The sequence below is a fragment of the Kryptolebias marmoratus genome, linkage group LG22 (assembly GCF_001649575.2).
Source record: "Kryptolebias marmoratus isolate JLee-2015 linkage group LG22, ASM164957v2, whole genome shotgun sequence".
Lineage (NCBI taxonomy): Eukaryota > Metazoa > Chordata > Actinopteri > Cyprinodontiformes > Rivulidae > Kryptolebias > Kryptolebias marmoratus.
In genome coordinates, this window is record NC_051451.1 from 26,301,477 (window position 1) to 26,322,571 (window position 21,095).

General features: G+C 41.2%; 1 protein-coding gene across 5 annotated transcripts in view; it reads right to left on the reverse strand.

The window, feature by feature from the left end:
- Positions 1-21,095, reverse strand: part of LOC108240671 (signal-induced proliferation-associated 1-like protein 2) — a 101,990-nt gene that overhangs the window by 23,363 nt on the left and 57,532 nt on the right. For all 5 annotated transcript variants that reach the window (XM_017424329.3, XM_017424327.3, XM_037973488.1 and 2 more), the window contains 6 exons: positions 16,653-16,927; positions 8,702-8,956; positions 3,050-3,196; positions 2,072-2,175; positions 1,733-1,821; positions 534-907 (listed from right to left, as the gene is read on the reverse strand). In XM_017424329.3, the coding sequence (XP_017279818.1) occupies positions 534-907; positions 1,733-1,821; positions 2,072-2,175; positions 3,050-3,196; positions 8,702-8,956; positions 16,653-16,927 (1,244 nt within the window). The remainder of the gene's footprint in view (positions 1-533; positions 908-1,732; positions 1,822-2,071; positions 2,176-3,049; positions 3,197-8,701; positions 8,957-16,652; positions 16,928-21,095) is intronic.

A 21,095-nucleotide genomic window follows, 5' to 3' on the forward strand; every position in this document is an offset into this window, starting at 1 on the left:
TGTCTTCTTCCTGAGTTATTTGGGGTTATTTTGTATTCCACGCTACACAAACCCACAAAGAAGAGACTAGACCGCAGAAACGGTGGCGAATCACTTTAAAAACAATAAATATTGGGTTAAAGTTGCAGGAAAGTTGCTGTGTTTTGGGCAAAGTTGCAAAAAGTTGCGATTTCTCAGGGTTTGTTTGATTTTGTGTTAATAGTTGCGATCGCAACATCGCGAAATCCCGGAGGGTCTGACTAAAAGTTGTTGGCCATTAAAGGTGCTCACTGCAAAGTCAAGAAGACTGAAAAAAAAAATATACATATAATTCTGCATTATTTGTTTTCTCCTATCTGTGGTTAATGTGTCCTTAAATTAGAAACTGATAAGAAAAAAAACAACTACCACATGTTTGTTTAGCTACAAACACAGCTGAAGTGACTGCAGACGAATCAAACGTTTAAACCTACCCTACGTAAATATTGTTCTGTTATTATATTATATATTTCTCCTTTCTTGTTACAGTGTGTTTTACTGTAACATCACATTACCTGGAATGTGAAGAGATCTCGCTCAGGTCTCCGATGCTGCCTTCCGTCACGTGACCGGACATGATGGCCGAGGGGAAGCCCTGCTGCAGGTACAGTTTCCCGTGATCCTCCTCCGTCATGCCGTCCTCGTGGTGCTCTGAAACCCAGGGGTGTCCCTGCTCCCCCGCCCTGCCCTGCAGCAGCACCCGCGCTCCAGGGGCCACGCAGGGATTAGTGTCTATGCCGCTGTCTGTGGAGGCCCCCTTGATGTAGGTGAGGCCCAGCATCTCCGGGTCCATCAGGTCCCCGGAGCCAAAGTGCTTATCGTCGCTGTTGCTGGAGGCGTTGCTCGAGAGGGTGTTGCTACTTGAGTGGCTTGAGTTTTTGTCACCCATCTGGTTCAGGAGGAGAAAAAGAAAAAAAAAGAAAATCAAATGTGGTCAAACGGCAGCTGCAAATATTTCTTCCAGTCATTTAAACATGATTTCTGCACCAGATGAGGAGGGTTTACCCACTGGACTACATCGCATGTTTATGCGTTCCTGATGCAGGCAACAGATTGTCTTTATGAGGCCCGTTAGGCTCTTAGCAAGCTGATCGTAGGAAATAAAAAAAAAATACCAGCAGAGCTTCCTGTATCCTTGTTTTTATTTGATGAATCAGTTTAAAGAGGGTTGGTTTGACTAAAAAAACCCAGATTCCTAGTGAAGAGGGTTAACCGTAAAGCCTAATCTGAGAAAATAAGCAGTAAATTACCCAGGACTGATCTGATGTGCTTACTTTATTACGCTGTATGTAACATTACTAAATAAACTTGAATCAAATCACATCAAAAACAGCTTTAAAAAAAAAAAATCTAGCTCTTTGCATTAGGGACATACAGTGCCAAGAGAACGGTTTAATTTTCCTCCATAAGCTTGACTTAATGGAACCATGACTAAAACAAGTCGTTCAGCTTTCAGCACTGAAGGACAAGGAATAGGAGACCGTGATATAAGAAAAAGTCCAAAAAGTAAGAGGGGAATATAGAAAAAGGTATTCTGGTCCAGAGCTGGTACAGATAAAACCCTCCCCCAGTACTGCCCTGCAAACGTATTGCCTTTAATTATTGAGCCCTCGTTAAGAGGGAAAAAAAAAGTTTACAATCAATTCCTCAACTTTGATTAAATGTCATGCTCTCAGCTGGAGCCAAATGAAATGATTGCAGACCAGACATTTACCCTGGACAGCTTGTTGGGGGAGTCTTTTCCTCCGTCTCTTTGTTTCAGAGGGTTCAGGATCTTGGTGGAGGGGATGTGCCATTTAGCCTCTGCACAGAAACATGACGACAAACCGCATCTTAGGAAGGAGCAAGTGTAAAACAGCGAGAAAACTGGAGAAAACAACATTTTCTGTGAAAACACAGGGTGCTGAATGACTGACGAAATGTGTTAAAGTGACTGAAAATGAGTTAAAGTTAGAGAAAACAGTAGAACTAAAATGAGATGTGAATGCTGACCGTTACAAAAAAACTATACAAGTTTTTAGTTTATTTTATCAGATGAATAAAAAAGATTCACCTGCAGATCTTGTTCTTTCCAGAGTGGGCTCTCTCTCCCTGCGGATGTCTCCGTCCCCTCCCTGGATGTCCCCCGTCCGCTCGTGGAGGATCGGGGACGGACACCTTGTGGCAAAAAGAGCCGACGATGAAGTGATCAGAAACACGCCAAGCTCTTTCTTTGCTCTCAGGAAAAAAGCAGCCATTTTTATTAAACGCAGATTCTATTTAAAGGTCTAGCTTTACTTGAATGAATGCATATCGCCCACCGCCTTTAATTACAGAGAGTCTTGTGATGAGAAGGGATGGAAGTGCAGCCGTTTTAATTGAACCTTTTAAAAGATGTGCACAATCTCATGCAAGCTGGCACGATCTTTTAGCACTCTGAAGATGAGTTGAGGCTGACTCTCAGCTACTACCACATCAAACTTCAGCTCAACATCAGTAAATCTGAAGGTCATAGCCATTTTTGGGTTTGCTGATGTTAATTAACTGTGACGGCCATCTTGAACTGGACTGACTCCAGAAGGTAATCAGCTGTAGACGTTTTACTTTCTGAGTGTTTTGAGCGGTTCATGAGATATTCTCAAACAAAGTTGACACTAACAGGTTTAAACAGTCTGCAGCGCTCAGTTTACTCAGCTGCTACATCCTGGGATTCTTTCAGAGTTACTCCTCTGAACAAAGGTTGAAACTAAAAGCTTAAATGAAAGAAAGCCGCATCTTTTTTTTTTTTTTTTGAAGCCAGCAAATCATAGCAGGCATAATTTTATTGTTATGTTCGATTACTTCCTGAGATAAATGTGTGACGACAAAAGTGCACTGATGATTTGGTCATTTCATGCCGAAAAATTGCTGTCATTTTGCAAAATTGCAAGGTCTGAGAAACGGTGCCGGGGGCTGATTGTGGCCGCATTTATACTGGGGAGGAGGAAAAAAAAAAAAAAAAAATCATAGGAGGACAATTTTGGGAGAAAGTAAGTGGTTTTTGGTGGCGTACCCATCGTATCCAGGCTGCTGGGTCCAGCTGCTGCTGCCACACGGTCCTGGATCGCTGGAGGAGGACTGGTTACTGGGGGAGCTGCGGTAGTGCTGGTCTCCCTTGTTACAGATGGTGACCTGAGGGTTCTCCATGTCCTGCATCATCCTGGACACACAGGTGAAGCAAACAAACGGCTAACAATTAAAGCTCGCATCATTTTCGCTCGTCAACAACCCAAAAGATTTAAAGTTAGCAAACATGTTAGAGTTCAAACAGCAGAGATTTCACAGATGTTTGAAATACAGAACTGTCCAACCACAGCGCGGACATTTAAGGGCGTCTAAGATTCCTTAAAGCAGCGGTTTTCCAGCCCTGGTCCTGGAGGGCCATCATCCTGCATGTTTTACTCTGGTAATCACTCATTCATTCAAAGCAGGCGTGTCAAATCAGAAAAGCAACTAAAACATGTTGGATTGTGTCCCTCCTGGACCAGGATTGGACACCACTGCCTTCAGGGAATGCATGTCACCGTCTGCTTTCCATCTCAGACTTTTAGACACTTTTAATGAGTTTTGACTGTAAGAACGCCTGAAAAAACCCGCACTATTATTGGGTGTCACAGCAGAAATCAGCTCCTCGCATGTGAGCAGCGTGGATAATCTGTCTGCGAGGTAGAATGTGTTGTTCTCTGAAGACAAACAGAAACCAGATTAGTTCTGGTTATAAGCCGCAGTGAGGATTCCAGATGGTGACTCCCCGTGTTTATGCAACACAAAAAAGAAAGGAGATGATGATGAGGATTCCCCCCCCCGCCCACACCCCACCACGGAGGATTCCTGCTTTACACAGCCAGATAATAAAGCTTAATCATTTACTTTGCTATTTTGAAGAGGCTGGGGTGAAATAATAGTAAAGCTAGTGAAATAATCTATCTTGACATCTTGTAACAACACATTCAATACACAGAAAAACTTCATGTTTTTTAGGTTTTAGGTTTCCATCTGCTCTGACCTGATTTCCCAGCCAGTTTAGGTTTAAACATCTTTGCCAAGAGCACAAACCGATCTTCCCAAGATTGGAAATGTTCAGATAAATATAACAATCAGAAAGTAGAATTCTTTATAAAGAATGCATATCACCCGCCTCCTTGCAAGCCAAATCTTTTGCGATCTGTTAGCGCTCAGCTTCTGTGGTTTTAAAGACTCTCAGCTACTACCACAACAAATCTCTCCTCAATATCTGCAAAAATGATTTATTTTTGTGTTTGCTAAGGTCAATTAGCTGTGACAGCCATTTTAAACTGCGCTGACTCCACGTTTTGTTTTATCAAATTTTCTTTTACAGTCAGTCTTGCTAAAGAACGGAGAAGTCAGCCATGAATCGACACAAAAATGGCTGCAACTCAGTGAATTTCACAGCGATTGAGCTAAAACTTGATGTGGTTGTAGCTGAGAGTTGTTCACAAGTAACACACTGCACAAAATGTTTTTTTTGAAGGTTGGAACGAAACAGCTGAACGTAAGATGATCTTAGCCTAACGCTCTGGTATAAATTGGATTCTTTCAAGGAATGTTAGACCTTTGATTACTTCAACCTTTTTGCACAAAACAAAAACTGATAATGTTGCCATTAAATTAATTGGCGTACAGCTGAACTCTCTTGCACAGATTTATGACCGAATAATTTGACAGAAAGCTTGGATAATATTGTCCTGATCTCCCTCTTTTTAACAATTTTATTCTTCTTTCAGGACTAAGATGCATGATAATTTGAGCCAGAACTCAAAGATGTTTGTTCCATGTGCAATCAACTTAAAGAAAAACTCTTAATCATTGAATTTATCCCCACTTTATTGACCAGTCTTACTGTTTTAACTTCACTCTGCTTGTGTTCAAAGTCCTCATTTAATGCACTCTACTTTTTATTGTTTATTCTCCGAGTTGTATTTTTACTACCACAGTTGAATCAAATTTCTCCCGTTGAAGAACAGTAAAGCTGAACTCTTGTTCATGAGATATTTTGCTAACAGACAAAGGCAATTATCCCCTGCCTTTCATAAAAACAATCCAGTTACTGCAAACTTCCCAACACAAAAACACAAATGGAAAATAATTGACAGAGTTTGACAGATTATTTCTGCTTCATTGTGACCGATCCTTTGAGAAACAAGCCGTCAGATCTAAATACCTGCACGCCTCATCAAACAGATCGTAACGTTTCCTGTTCCTCTCCTCGTCCAGAACTTTTATTTGAAACAGCAGCATCTGTTTTTTCTTCTTTCTCCGTAAAGAAGAATATAAAAAGCTTCTCTCACAGTGCTGTAGCTTGATATTCATGTTGAAATCAGAGTCAGGATTTAGCCTCATGTGTGACTGAAATGATGTTAAATCAACTCGTGTGTGCTGGTGAGACAACCAGCCCTCAGCTTTTATTCATACTGATGTCATTTAAAGTTTTTTAAACTATCCCCTGCTGCTAAAAGGTGAAGGGTTAGGATTAGGTCTGGGTGTCTGTTAGCAAACCATCTCATGAAGCACAGGATGGATTTTAATGAAACTTTCAGAAAGTAATTACTGAACGAACATCCGCCCAGCGTGGCCAGCTGAACTTAAAAAAAAAACAAAAAACACTAAACTGGCTGTAACTTGGTCAATTTTACGGATACTGACTTAAAGTTTGGTGTGTTATCAGCTGAGACTGACCCCCAACAGATTATCTGAGCACCAAAAGGGACAAGAAATTTGTTTAAAAATTCTGCAATTAACTATTTGGAGCCAATACTGTGTCTGTTAGCAAAATATACCATGAGTCACTGGATGAAATTTGATTAAACCTGTGAGGAAGTCATCACTGAATAGATATTTTAAACTAATTAACTAGTTCAAGATGGCTGCCACAGATAACTGACCTCAGAAAACACAAAAATGGCTGTAACTCAGTCAGTTTTATAGATATTGAGCTAAAATTTGGCGTGGTAGTAGCTGAGAGTCATTCATTTTACATATTCTGAGCACAACAACATGTCAATGTTATTTTCAAGGTTTCTCCAAAATGGCTACCTTTAAAAAAAAAAAAAAAAAAACGGCATGAAAAAGCAGCAGGTGATATGCATTTCTTCAAGGAATGGAGTCTTTTATTCTGAAAAGTTTTCTTGTTATCTAAACAGCTTTACATTCATGTTAATCACATGTTGCAATTAAGCATTTTTTTTCCAATTCAATTAGTCAAAATAGTCAACCACATGTGAGAATAATTATGTTAAATTCATGCCTGTAGAATCTGCGTCTCTATCATACACTCCTCGACTCCTTCACTCTCTCCTCTTCTAACGCTCCCTCTGGGGGGCTACAAATCGCGGTCCGGGGAAGAGCACCGTCTTTGTTTCCGCAGTAATTGGATGAGATGAGCCGAGCCGTGTCAGTGTCCCCATCACCTCCTCCTCGGCGGGGTGCAGGAAGAGGGAGGAGGTGGGGAGCGGCGCAGGAGCGACACAAAGAGAGGAGGAAAATGAGCAAAGGAGAATTGAGTCCTCCCACTTCCAGAGACTCTGATTAGGCAGAGAGGGCGGCCATTATCCGACTATAGTCAGAACAGGCAACACCAGGGGGGGTCGGTGCGACACACTGGAAAGGTTATCGAGACCGTCGGGGTTTCATTAGGAGGAACAAATCACTGCTTTACACGGCTCAATGGAGATGTCCAAAAGAGACACAGACTGGGACAGGAACAAAGTCCGAGTCTGGCCTTATCGTCTGAAGAGAGATGAAAGCAGGGCGATGAATTTATTTGAATAAAATGCTCCGTTTATACGCATGCAAATATCCGAAGACAATAATAGCTCCTCAAAGTGTCCCTGTGGCTCATTTCCAAACAGGAAAAACTGAGAGTTCAAAGATTTCTTCACAAAGGATTCAGCTCTGTTCAGCGTTGTGTTATTGGATCACAAGCAACAGAAGAAAGCCTTGTACCCATTAAGCCTTAACCCCAGAAATGTCCTGAAAGCTTTTTAGTTAGTTTAGTTTTTAAATTTAAATGTCTTGTTAAGGTTTGACTTTATCTTAATGTGACAACTGCTTTCCTTTCATGCATCCAAAGTTTTTAAAGCATCCAAATGAACACTACTTAAAAGCTACTCCATAAATTAAAGGCCCAGCGATCTTTGGAAGAATGCATATCACCCGAACGTCATTTAACATCCGATACAATATCCATTTTGAATTGGTTTGACTCCAACAGCTGCAAAGGTGTCATCCAATGAGTTGCGTTTGGAGCACGAGTTGGAAATGACTTTCAGCTACTACCATGCCAAATTTGAGGACAATATCTGTAAAACTGATTAAGTTATTGCCATTTTGCGTTTTTAAAGGTCAATTGGCTGCGCTGGCCATCTTAAATTAGGTTAATCAGTTGTAGATGTACGTCCAGTCCATTAGTTTCTGTGAGTTTCAATAAATTTGCCTTTCAGTTGCAGGATATTGCTTCAATATTTGCCATCAGTTAAGCAGGAAAAAGATTTAGAGACAATTCCAAGCAGTATTTGCATCGGGAAGATATTTCATGGCTGAAAAGAGGCCCTAAAAGCAAATGGAAGAGATTAAACTCTGGCTACAGAAACAAAAGAAGTCCCACAGAGATTACAAGAATATTAGGAGTGGCCAGATCAACAAACTGGTTGTCCGCGAAAGGATGACTGGGGAACCCTTTCCTTGGGAACGAAAAACATTCCCACCAATCAGACAAGTAAAAACTTTACAAAAGGAACTAAAAAAAGGTTTCCCATAAAGTGCAAACCATTCATAAGTCAGCTCCGCTTTGAAACTGCATTCTTCTGTCAGATAAAACTACGATCAGCATAAACCAGAATGACATGAAGAAGAGAGAAGATGGAGAGGCTTGTAATGTAAAGCATCTGTAAAACACATGGAGGCCGAGCGACGACGCAGGCGTGTTTGAATTCCTTCAGCAACAAGATCCAAGTGTTTAACGATGATGGATGAAAGACAGAAGCAGGGTATGAAGACGTCCCAACAAACCAGATTTTAAAGATTACTCTTAAAAGATAAACTTATTTAAAGAGGTTGGCTCAGTCATCTGCTTTGTGCTTAATACCCGTTTTATATTTACCAATGTGGCTTTAGGAATATAAGACAAGAGAGGAAAAAATGGAGAAATTACATTTTCTGGGACAATACAGAGTGAACCCCAAGAGCTGAATGACAAATAAGCAAATCACTAACCAAAAGTAGTAAAACGCTAGCTTTAAATGAGAAAATGCTAGCTGAAAGCAACAAAAAAGTAACTAAATGTTGCTAAATATTAGCTAGAACCTAAAAGCTGCAAAAGATTCACTAAAAGTAACAAGAAAAATGACACGAAGTGGCAGAACAGTGGCTAAAATAGCAAAAGGTAGAATAAGAACAGAAAAATAAAGCCAGATTTCAAAGAAAACAATGTTTTTGAAGGAGTTGAAGATAATTCAAAGTATTTCTACAGAGAAAATTAAATATCTTGAAATGTATAAAAGCTACAAAAACCAAACCTCACAGCACCCACCTCCTGAGTGAGCTGAACGTTTTGAAATATGAATGACTAAAAATCTCACAAAGCATACAGAAATAGATAGTACGGAAACCAGCGGTGTGAACGCTGACTCAGGATTCCCAGGATTACCTGGAGCCGTCTGGCAGCTTCCTGTCGAAGGAGGTGCTTCGTGGGATCGCTGCCTGGTGCTGCTGGAGGATCTGCTGGCACTGCAGGCGGTCCGGGCCCTGGGTTGGCGAGCCTCGGGACAGAGGCGCTCCGGCAGCTGTGGGCACCCGATGCCAAGTTGTGTTTCTCCTGAAGGGCGTCTTGTACTCGCAGGGCGTGCCCTCGCTGTCCACTTTGTACTCCACCAGCGGTATCCGGTAAAGCTCGGAGCAGCCCCTGAGAAGGAGAAACACAAAGGTTAAAGGTCAATGAGGAGAACCTGAGAGAAATGGACAACTTCTTCATGAACAGGTCCAAATCCTCCAGTCAACAAATCACAGAAATACATGTTTATAAATTAAACACTGAATACGCAGTTAATGTAAAAATGGTAATTTATTTCAAAATGCAAAACTGTATACAGCATAACAGGTCGCTTTAAGCACATATCTAGATCTAAACATGCAGACCAAAGCTTGTGCTTGTAATATTAAATGTCAAACACATTTTGATTTGCACACAAAGGCCCTACAGGCACATCAGATATACTGAGATATAGGGGGAAGCATATAGAGGATTTTAATAAAAGCTGAAAATCCCAACCCAACAGATACGAGTTTCCCTTGAGTCACTCCACATGAGAGGCTTTTTGTCCCTCAATCTCCATACCATTACTGCTAACAACACTGAAGACATCTCAAAAGACAAGGCCCGCGATGCCATTTCATGCAACATTAATCTTCAGGCCTGGGCGGCGGCGTGGTGAGTATGTCTGAAAGGAAGGTTGGTTTTACTGGCTGGTTGGTTGGGGTTAAACAGCCCGGATGCTCTGCTGGCTCTCCAACAGCATCTCAAGCGTGGCCCGAATGACTACGCTGCCCTCCCCCCTCCTAAGTCCATTTTCCAGGATCCACTGGAGGATGGAACGCTTTGTATACTTCGCTGTGGTAGAAATACGTACACACAGCGGCGCTTGAGGAGGATGGACTGATTGCAGAGCCTGTGGTGAAAGGGAGGGGCGAGTAATTCCTCTCAGAAGGACCCTTTCATCAAACTGGGCCATGAGTGGCCGGGCTGTTTACAGCTGACCTCCCACTGGAGCGGTGGGTGCTACAGGAAGCTCACCCTCCACTTCCTGGGAAGTCGTGTCTCTCACTTATCATATCCGAGCTGACCTTGTCCGCAAAAAACTGAACGCATCCTGCAAAATCTACAATGACCATTTTGTTGTACAGACATGTTATCACTCGCCCCCAGAGGTGAAAGGTCAAAAAGTCTTTGATGTGTTTGTGTGTTTGTCTGCAGCATTGACAAAAAAAATCTAATTTTTTAAATTAAACTTTCTGAAAGTACTGATTGGATGTACTTCTACAACTGATTTAATTTTTGTAGTCAACCCACTTTAAGCTAATCAACATTAGCAAACAAAAACAGCGATAGCTCGATCAATTTTACAGATATTGAGCTCGAACTTGATGTGGTTGAAGCTGAATGCCATCCTAAATACTTTCACTGAACGTGAGATCATACATAACATTATTTTCAAGATTTGAACAAAATGGCTTCAACTTTGTCATTTCTTAACACAAGATGATATCATGGCACGTCTGTCTTTAAGCTGTTCATAAATCTTCAACAGAGCCGGCCACGTCCCGCACAGACATGAGCGTTCAGAAATGAGGCCAGCATCGAGGAAACTAAGGAGGTGTGGAGCAGAACTCAGCTGCGTTGACGTAAAACTACACAATAAATGTGTGACAGGTGTCTCACTCAGACCGTTTCCAAAACACGAAGAATTAACTCAAAAAGTTGCTGCACATCATTATCAATCTCCTCCTTTGTAAATAATCTGATTGTTGTTGTTTAGGCTTTTAAATCTTGCAGCTGATTGGTCACACAGACTGGAGGTCACATTATTGAGCCACAAAGCCTGCTCATCTTTTCACACATCGACCGTTTCAGCTCTGTTACTACCTCCTCTGGTGGCACAAAGGTGCATCGGGGTGGGTTGGTGTCAAACCCCCATGTCGCCTCAGACCAGAAGGTGTCCAAGTCCTGGCTTAAACTCTTTTGTGAAAGTGCCTTAAGTCTTTCTCTGGCATGAAAGACAAGGGCCATAAGTTTTTTTTTAATTGATTGTCACCTGGTTTACAAGCTTATGCAGAATTTTGTGGTATAATTTAGTCCAGCATCGGTTCTTGTTAGAAACCAGAGGAAATGGATGACATTACTCCTCCCCAGTCTGTGGCTTCCTCCTGTCCTTATGGGCTGGCTGTGCAAGTCTAACACCATCTCCTCCACCACTAGCCTCCAGGTCAGCATTAAGTGACCAAACACTCACTTCCTGCTGTTTCCCTATGATTTATACACTGAGAGTGAGAGTCCCTGTATACATTACAAACATTCTGCTCACATCGGATCAGTGTGAACTCTGCTGCTTCCAGTGAAGGTTGCAGCAGTGCCAATGGAGAGGCTCATGAGAGAAATTCACACTGTCACTTCTTAGTCATTCTGGTGCAGAAAGCACAGCAAGAGACTGAGGCTAAGACCGCTGCTGCTGACAAGCTGTTACCTAGGCTTAGCCTTTTCCTGAGAGTAATGACGTGTGGTGACCGAGTTTGACCACACACACACAGACAGTTAATCACGGTAATGAATGGATTAGCAGCCCTGTTTAAAAACAATTGACCAGCAGTCTGGAAGAAATAATGCTCTTGTTAGCATTGTGCACAAAAAGTGAGTTATAGAACGAAAGTAATGGGATAATGATTCTACCTATCGAGTCATTCTGTATACAAACATCAGCTTCAGTCAACTCTGTATATTTGTTGGCATCTCCTACTTTTTTTTTAAGGCACATACTGTTATATGCATCAAATTAAGACCTAACATTCCTTAAAGCAGGGGTCTCCAATCCTGGTCCTTGAGGGCCACCATCCTGCAGGTTTTACTTGTTTCTCTGCTCCAACACACCTGATCTGAATCAATGGGTGATTAACAGGCTTCTGCAGAACATGAAGAGGTGATTTAACCATGAATCAGGTGTGTTGGAGCAGGGAAACAAGTAAAACAAGCAGGATGGTGGGTCTGAGGACCAGGATTGGACACCCCTGCCCTAAATCAAGGCGGTTACCAGAGCTTATTGGTATTAGCCGACACAAAAATGGCTAAAAATGGCCGATATTGAGCTAAAGTGTGGTGTGGTAGTAGCTGAGAGACACAATCTGTGAGCACTTTCACACCTCGTCATTTACAAGTTTTGACCAAAACAACTAAACCCTTTAAACCAGTGGTCTCCAATCCTGGTCCTGGAGGGCCACCATCCTGCATGTTTTACTTGTTCCTCTGCTCCAACACACCTGATCTGAATCAATGGCTGATTAACAGGCTTCTGCATAACATGAAGAGGTGATTTAACCATGAATCAGGTGTGTTGGAGCAGAGAAACAAGGAAAACATGCAGGATGGTGACCCTCGAGGACCAGGATTGGACACCACTGCCTTAAAGGAATGCATATCGCCCACCTACCAGAACATGAAACTAAAATCCTCTTATGTTGAGAACAGATAGAGTTATAGCCGTTTGTAAATAATGTCATGTACCGTCTCATGCAGTACTGGGAGATCTCATTCAGAGGAAGACTCAGCTACTACCACACCAAAATTAGTTCAATATCCGTAAATTTGATTGAGTTATATCCCTTATTTGTGTAGGCTAATGTCAATTAGCTGTGGTGGCTATCTTTAAACAGATGATCACTTCTTGGTGTCCATAAAATGATAATTTCCTGAGCGTTTCATTAAAATTTGTCCATTAGTTCATAAGATATTTTGCTAATAGAATCACAGCTGACAAACAGCTTCTTCTGCTCTTGGGTCTTAAGAAAATACAGCAGAACGGTGTGACAACAGGACCTGGGATCTCAGTCAGAGCTGTCACTGCAATGATAAGCGAATGAGTGAGAAACAAGCTAATCCATCCTCACAGTCGGGGGGTCGGTGTCGCAGCGGGAAGCCACACAGGTTTGGACGTAGACCAGTAAGTGTTAGACCGCTGATAAAGTGGTCATAAGATACAGGGTGCAGGAAAAATGTAGAAAGTCACCATAATAAAGCAAAGAAGAAAGAAAAATTAACGAGGATTTCTTTGAAAACTGATATGCATAAAAAAAGGCTCCCATAAAGAGGGGATTAAGCAGAGCAATTTGTGCTGCAGGTTCTCCGGGTTCTGGTTTTAACGCTGCCGTCTTTAGCTGGGTGTTGGCATGGGAAGTGAGAAATCCGGCTTAATTTCAGTCCAAAGGAAAATCCGCAATGACAAGTCTGATGACACTTCAGAGTAAAGGTCACAGTCGGCCGTTTGAACGTCACAAGCTGGACTCGTTATCAGCAGAGCAGGTCGACCACAGCTAACATCCAGAATATCCGTTTCAAAAGAAATAATTAGGCTCAGAATCGAAAATTCGGGTTGTAAATTAAGTTATGCATGATCTCAAGTGTTATTGTGAGATTTTGTGAGATGTGTTAGTACTAAAAGTAAACAGTCAGTTAATTTCCATCGTTATTGGCAAAGTTTTAAAAACAGATCTTGTGTGATCAGTTGGTGCTCAGAGTATGTGTTGGGGATGACTCTCAGCTACTATAGCATGAAATTTTAACTCAATATCTGTAAAACTGACAGAGTTATAAACACGTCCGTGTTTGCTGAAGCTGCTTGGCTGTGGCGGCCATCTTGAATAGAGCTGACTCCAAAAAGGTAATCAGTTATACGTGTACATCCAGTGATTACTTCCTGAGAGTCTCGTTAACATGCAACCACCGAGTCATGAGATATTTTGTTAACAGACAAACAAATGCATGCACACACACACACACACACAAAATCGCCCTTTTGCCTTCAGCGGCGGGTGATAATAAAAAGCAGCCTGGAACATTGAGAGTCTTGTCTGTTTCTGTTACTCTGTGCCTGTCTTGTAATAATATCCCATATTATACAGATTTTTTTGTTTATCCTCACATCTCTTGTGACCACAGAGCAGAACATGCAATCACTGCCATGTTCTGTACATCACATTCCTGTTTCAAAGAGCTAAATCTTCTTCATGTTTTTCTCGTTAAGTTGATCCAAGGATAACATGCTGAACTTGTTTAAAGCTTTTCGGAGTGATGATGTAAAAACCTAAAAACCACATCCTGCCCTCTGTGGAAATCAAAACAACACAAGGTGAGGCTCGTTTTGGAGCCATATCTCTTCTGGTTTAGGACCGGGTCAGGTAGAGCTGTTTAGTACACAAACAGCTGCAGATACGGTGATATGTGGAGTTTATTTTTAGCCCTGAACAGATGACAGCCTGAGACTACAGTAAAAGTTGGGGAACCCGCGCCTGAACAATGTTTTGAGAGAAAGCAGGGTCCTAATGAAAACACGCCTCCCTGTCATGGCTGCTCTGTGGAGCCAGGAGACTTTGTCTGGAGGTCATGAGACTCTTGCCCATTGTTGCCTGACTGAATCCCCCCATCTCTGTGGTCTCAGGGGACGGGACTGACTGGGGCCTTCGTGCCCCAGCTGAATTCCTTTCCTTTGAGATAATCGTGGAGAAACTGGAGCACTTATTGTTGACTGCAACACTCTGGCAACTGAAAGATGCAGAGCCGAAAACAACCGAGGGCACTCAAGATTCTTCGCCTGACCTCTCACCTCTCGGTTTGTTGGGAGCCTTGGGAGAAAATTTGCAGGACTTTGGACAGAGCGTTGTGAATGTCAAGGGATGACCCTGAAAAATTGGGTTTCGCTGAAAAAGAGGGTCTTCTGTTTAAAGGGGCGGGAATATTTAGGCATCTCAGGGTCCAATTAGGATTCAGGTGGCTGCGACGTGAGAATAAAACCATTATCGATGCAATCAGCATCCATTAAAGTGTCAATTAAAGTGTGAATACTGATTAAGCATTCACACAAATGGTCTATTTTATGCAATCAAAGTACTTTATACAAACTTTGTGCTTTTTTAGCCATTTATATTGTATCAAAACATTCTCATAGGTCAGGAGATTGGTGCTGACTTTTAGTTTAAGTGGCTTTTATATCATTTTCAGTTTTATTTGCAAATATTTTCTCCATAAAAACATTAAAATCTGTTTAATTCCTTCCTTTTTGTCCTCTTATGCTACTTTTAGATTTTAGCTACTGTTCTGCTACTTTTATTTATTATCTAATTTTACCTCCTTGCTAGCCTCTTGAAACTATTAGCTATCCTTTTGTTATTTTATCTTGCTACCTTTGGCCACGGTTTTGCAGCTTTATGCTATTATTCTGCTACATTTAGCTTTTAGCTAGCCTTTTGGTCATTTTAGTTATCTATTTTTAGCTTTTTGTTAACTTTTTGCAAGTTTTGGTAGCATTTTCCTACATTTGCATTTCAGAAAACACTATTTCTTTAGTTACAAACAATGCATTCAATTCTTTTTCCAATTTATTTATTTTAAATGTATATAAAGCAACATTTAAAGAAATTAAAAATAAATCTGAGTTAGCCTAGGCTTATCCCTTAAAATATACTAGCCACTTTGCACTGTACATACTTTTAGAGGAAATCCACCCATGAATTTCTATTTCTTCATGTGTGTCCAACATCCTTCACAAACATTAGCGGTGTGAGTCAAATCAAGACAAAAATCTCTTACTGGCTAAGACAACATGTCAACAGCCTCTTTTACCAAATCCTCTGCTCTGTAACCACAGCTTCCAGCGAGCTGGACAGGCATTTGGCAACCCAGAACCAGTTTGGGATGATGTTTGTTTTGCTTGCTTCCTCCTTCCCTGAACTGTGATTATGATTGTATCATCGTGTATCATTGCTGATTGTGGTAAGAGGATTAGACGGCGGTTCTGTCAGAGATGCTTTCCTGTTAGACTCCCAGACGAGGCATGTTAGCCCGCCATCTGGGAGAGCAAATATGTTACTTCTGTGTTGCCAGGCGGGAAAGTGAAGTAGGAGGGTGGTTAAATGTCTGCTTACACTGAAGTCTTCGACATACAGCTCATTCAGAGGATAGAGCAAAACTCCTATTAATATTTTGCTAAAAACTAAAGTTTTACAGGACTTCTAAAAAAAATAAATCCGTATTAACAGATATTTCATTTCTGCACGTTGTCAAGCTATTCTTCAAAGGGTTTCTTTTCGTTGTCGCGAAGCAGAACTAGCATTTTCTGCAACACAAATCTGTCATCCTGAAGCAGACGCAAAACAAAGATGTCGAAAATCCGAGTGTGAAAGAGAGGCGGATGCAATTTCACAGCACAGTCTGTGTCTCGCAGACAAAACAAGCAGATGTGCTTCTCAGAACAAGCGTTTTTACACAAACCTTCAAAAGCTCTCATCACAATAGCCTGTTTGAAATCTGCCCTTCTCTCTTTTCAGTGGGGGAGCAATGGACTCTCACTCCCATGGGAGTGTGTCCCCCCCCTCAAAAAAGGCTAACACATCCTAATTGCAGAATAGGACATTATTCTAGGTTAGAAAAAAGCAATTTACAAGTGTGAGCTGTCAAACAACGGCAGCGAGATTTGAGCCATTAATCAAAATTTCATTATCATTAGAGAGAAACGCTGACGGTTCGTATTTCTACAGCTCTGTTTGCGCTCACAAAGACACCTCTCTCCAGAGAAAAGATAAAGAACAGCATCAACAAGCAGTACGGCATGAACTGCAAGCACTTCTTTCAGCTCATCATCTTTAAAATGACAGGACATGTGTGGCTTATTTCCTGTAAGTGCACAGAAAGTGAGAAAAAGAAACTAATCCTCTGTTATGACGCTGAGGTTTCTGAGCAGCATAAGTTTCCGTCTCACCAACAACAGAACTCCAAGGCTATGTTTTGTCTCTAAAGTCTAAAAGTGTTGCAGTAAAAACTGTAAAAGGAAGGGGGACTTTACCTTCGAGGAGTGCCGTCTTCATGAGGCTGGATGATGACCACCTTGACAGCGACAGACGTGCGCAGCAGGTCGATCATCTGCTCGTGGGTGAGAGTGGCAACGGCCACTTTACAGATCTCCACCAGCCGGCTGCCCTGTCTCAGCCCCGCCTTCCAGGCGAAGCCAAAGGGCTCCACGTCGGCCACGATGCCCTCGAAGTTGACGTGGAAACCGAGCTGCCCAAGGCTGTTCCGGCGCAGCGTCATCTCAGTCGTCTCACAACCTCTGGTGGCGATCTGGAAATCAGAACCAAAATCTTTAATCATCCCTTTTGGAAAGTTTCATTAAAAACCCTGAAAATTTGCAAACAGACAGACGGGGTCGACTCCAACAGTTAACGTCAAAGTTTAAACAAACATATCGTGCAATGTGTAGAGCTTGGAGCATATGCTGAAGATCTCAGCTACTACCAGAGTAACTTTAACTCAATATCTGTAAAACAGATTGGGTTAAAGCCATTTCCTGTTGGTTAACGCCGATGAGCTGTGGAGGCCAAACTGAATGGGGTTGACTCCAAAAGTTATTCAGGTAACTCTGGTGGCAGGTAATAATATAGATCCTAATATCCTTTCTTAAAACATAAGCTTAGATTTTAGTATTCACACACAAAAACATGAATCCATAAGCAAGAAACAATCTGTAAATGCACCGTGAGTGCCTTTTTTTTGGCAGAAGAACCAATTTGTTTGTTTGGCTAACTCAAAGAATCTTTTCAGATTAAAATTAGAAGGAAGGATGATTTGTGAGCTAACTGAATAAACAGAGCTGCACATAGTTAGTAGTTAAAGAACATGAACACACTAAGACACACACAGCTGTCTATGAGGAAGCTACAGCATCTCTCTGAATGCTACATGCTGCATGAATGAGAATCTAATTGGCCCCTGAGACATTATCGTCTCTGTGGAGCCGAGTTCATCAGACAGAGTTCATGTTTGGCTCTGGAGAAATAACATTTATGCACAAACAAACATGTTCACAAACTGTGCATTAATTAATATAATTTTTTAAATCTAGCATGAAAAAATATTTTGCTTAATCTCTGTTTCTGTAGTTTTAGAAACCATTGCTCGAGACTTAACTTTTTAACCTATAAATTTTTGATGGACAGTCTTAGCTTGTCCAAATGTGTGTCTTGTTGGATGGAATTAGTCGAGTCTTGCTCAGTCACGTAAATCAAGTTGCTCTTTTTGCTCAGAGGTTGGCATTAGCTTTAGCTTTAATGCAGCTCAGGTTCAAATACAGTTCAGGGAACCTGCTTTCTGCTGGAGAAATGTCCTTGTGTTTAGTATACAACCAAAGCAAGAAGGAGAGTATAAAATTGTGCATCGGTTAAATTTAAGGGTTTAGTTTATATACGAGCTCTACAGCTGTGAAAGCAAAGTGTAAGACTGGACATTTTTCTGCAGTTTTCTGACATTTGCAGGGAAAAAAGGTAACACTAAATCCAATGAGCTGTAATCAGCCATCAGATTAGTTTTGGTTCAGCTGTGGGTGACTGCTTCCATTTGCTTCAGAGTGGCAGCTGGCTGCAGAGAAACATTAACACAGGCTATGGATTGTCAACACTCCAAGACTCCTCGCTACGGCAGAAAACCAACCCCGCTGCATGGAAGGTGACCCCATGACAACCGTGATACACAATCAGGCAACGATTAAGAGCTCATAGTAAACACCCAACTTAAGTTTGACAAGTTGGGTCAGCATTTCCTTCCTTTAACAGTAAATACACACCCAGATACTCTCCTCTATGAGTACAAACTAATTACAGAGACTACCTAAACAAAACCCCTATACATTTATTAAAAACTGTAATAAGAAACCGTGTGAGCACACGTGTGTATGAGGAAACACTTCTGACTAAAGCGTTTCCATGCCAAACCAAATAATGGGATTTAATTACCAATGAAATAACCATAAAACTGTCATAAAGAAACATTAACACACAGAAATGTGTTGCCAAGTAATGTTGGCTCTGATTCAAAGACAGGGATGACAGACAGCTCTGACAGAAACGATAATCTAAAGAAACATATTTCAGAATCACGACAAAACGTTGTCGTTCTATTGGTCGTCACAAAAGAAAGAGCTGAATCCATGTGGATGGGTCGATCAAAGGCCAGCCAATTTTCCTGGAGGCTGTTTCTTTAAACTGATGGTTTTTGAAGTGGCTTTCTATTAACAGGTTATAAACAATTTCTTACTTGCTGTAGATAGATCGTTGAATAATCGTTGTTTGGAGAAACAGTTTAATTCTGACCAGATTGATGAGCAAACAATTAATCTGAGAATAAAGGGGATTGCTGTTGTCTCATCTTCATCCATCCATCTTCTACCATCATGGAAACAGACATCCTTTTAGTCAGATGCCCAAACCAAACGACTCCTTTCAATCCAGAGGAGCAGAGGCTCCACTCCTGGATGATGGAGATCCTCACCTCATCTCTAAGGCTGAGCCCGGCCACCCCAAAAAGGAAGACCCATTTCAGGCGCTTGTACAACGGATCTTGCTCTCTCAGTCGTGATCCACACCTCGTGCGAGTTGGAAGGTAGACAAACATGTAACTTGAGATCAGTAATCCACTTCTGTCGCTCAGACTAGCAGTTAGTTCATCAATCCAGTCACAACGAATCTGTTTTTCCAAACTGAGCTCATTCAAAGAACTATCTACAACAGGTGAGATATTAACTGTTCATAACCTATCCACAGAACCCCACTTCAGGATCTGAACTATCACTTTAAAGCCTACACATATATCAGAGCAGCTAAGTTCTTAGTGTTTGCAGTGACTCGTAAAATCCCCAGATGGTGCTGATTAATACTGATTGCTTTGTTCACTGATTGGCCGAAGCTTGATCAACAATTATAGGAAAATTGCTACTCATAAATTGCCAAATATATGGGATTTTTCTCTGTATAATCTGTATAAGCCACTTACTTTTATTGGTTTTGAAATAGAGCTTTAATAAAACGAGCAATGCGGAGACAAGACATGAAAATAATCCATCTCTTAGAAGACTGTAATTATTGGTTTCTCTTGTTATGAGACAGTTTTTGCTTTCTCAGCACACAAGAAACAGAACAGGTTGCCCATTCAGTGTAGAAAACAAAACACAAGAAAAAAAAAGACAGCATGTTTGGCCCTCATGCCAAGAGATCTTGTCTAATAAAAGCCAAACATGCAGACACCCAGCTCGGAAACACCCCGGAGAGCGGGAAGTTTCCACAAAGCTTTTAGCTGCGTCTCACACTGAGTATCCTCTGTGTTACAGCAGGCAATCTGTTCGCTCCGGTTCGCATTACATCACAAGTCCGGCAGCCTGTAAATCCTCTCCATGAAACCCGATTCCAGTCAAACTTTGGGACATTTACAGACACCTTTGGGACAAAGTCTTCACCATCAACTCATAACCAGACTGCTGCTCCCCGGCTTTTATTTTAATACTTATTCAGAACTTCTACTGAAAACAACCAGGCACAATAGATATTAAAAAGCATTTCAGCATTTGGCTAATCACAAATGCTAATATATACTACTCTGTCCTTTCTTATGATGAGTTGAGCAGAAACTGAAAGGCATCTGTGTCCTTTCAAGATTAACTATGGAAACACGTCAAGTTTGTCGTTTTTTTTACATGGCTAATTTATGCAGAATTTTAAGCACATTATTAAGCTGTAGATTCACTGCAAAAGGTGATTAAAAGGAAAAAAAGCTACTAAAGTTTTATGAACCATCTGACTCTTGTTCAGATATTTAGCAGGAAATGATCTGTTGGTTGGGGTTTGATAAAAAAAATATTCAAGGCTGTTGATGAGAGCGCCACAAAAGGGACTATGAGAAGTGCACAAGGACGTGCAAGGAAACACAAATAACAGAATGAATTATGAACCGCGTTGTTATTAAAAAGACAATCTGTGGTCAGATTAGAGGTTCGGTAAACAAGTCATGGGGACTGAACATAGGAAAACCAAAATAAAAAAAAGCAGAAACACAATAAATATTAACAAGAGACTGCTCAATGTTTGAGCTCGGGAAGCAAGAATTATGGATTTTTTTTTTTTTACTTTACATAAATATGGAGCTGATCACACAACAGGGAGTTAGAAAAGATGGCACATAAATAAATAAATTTAAAAACTGGAATTGGGGATTTCTCAAATGGAGAGAATATTAGGCCAAATGTCTTCTATTCTTAGTCTGCCGGACCCAAAAATATATCACTGTTGCCACTCTTTCCCCCCTAAAAACTGGGTTGGTGTCCTGTTTAAACCGTCTCATACTATACCTGCACCCAGATCTTCTCTGGATCAACAAATGGTCCAAAATCACATCATTGCTAATCTTTCATTTCATTTAATGAACCGCCGGCTGCAGCTTTAGTTTCCTGTTGATGAAAATGCAA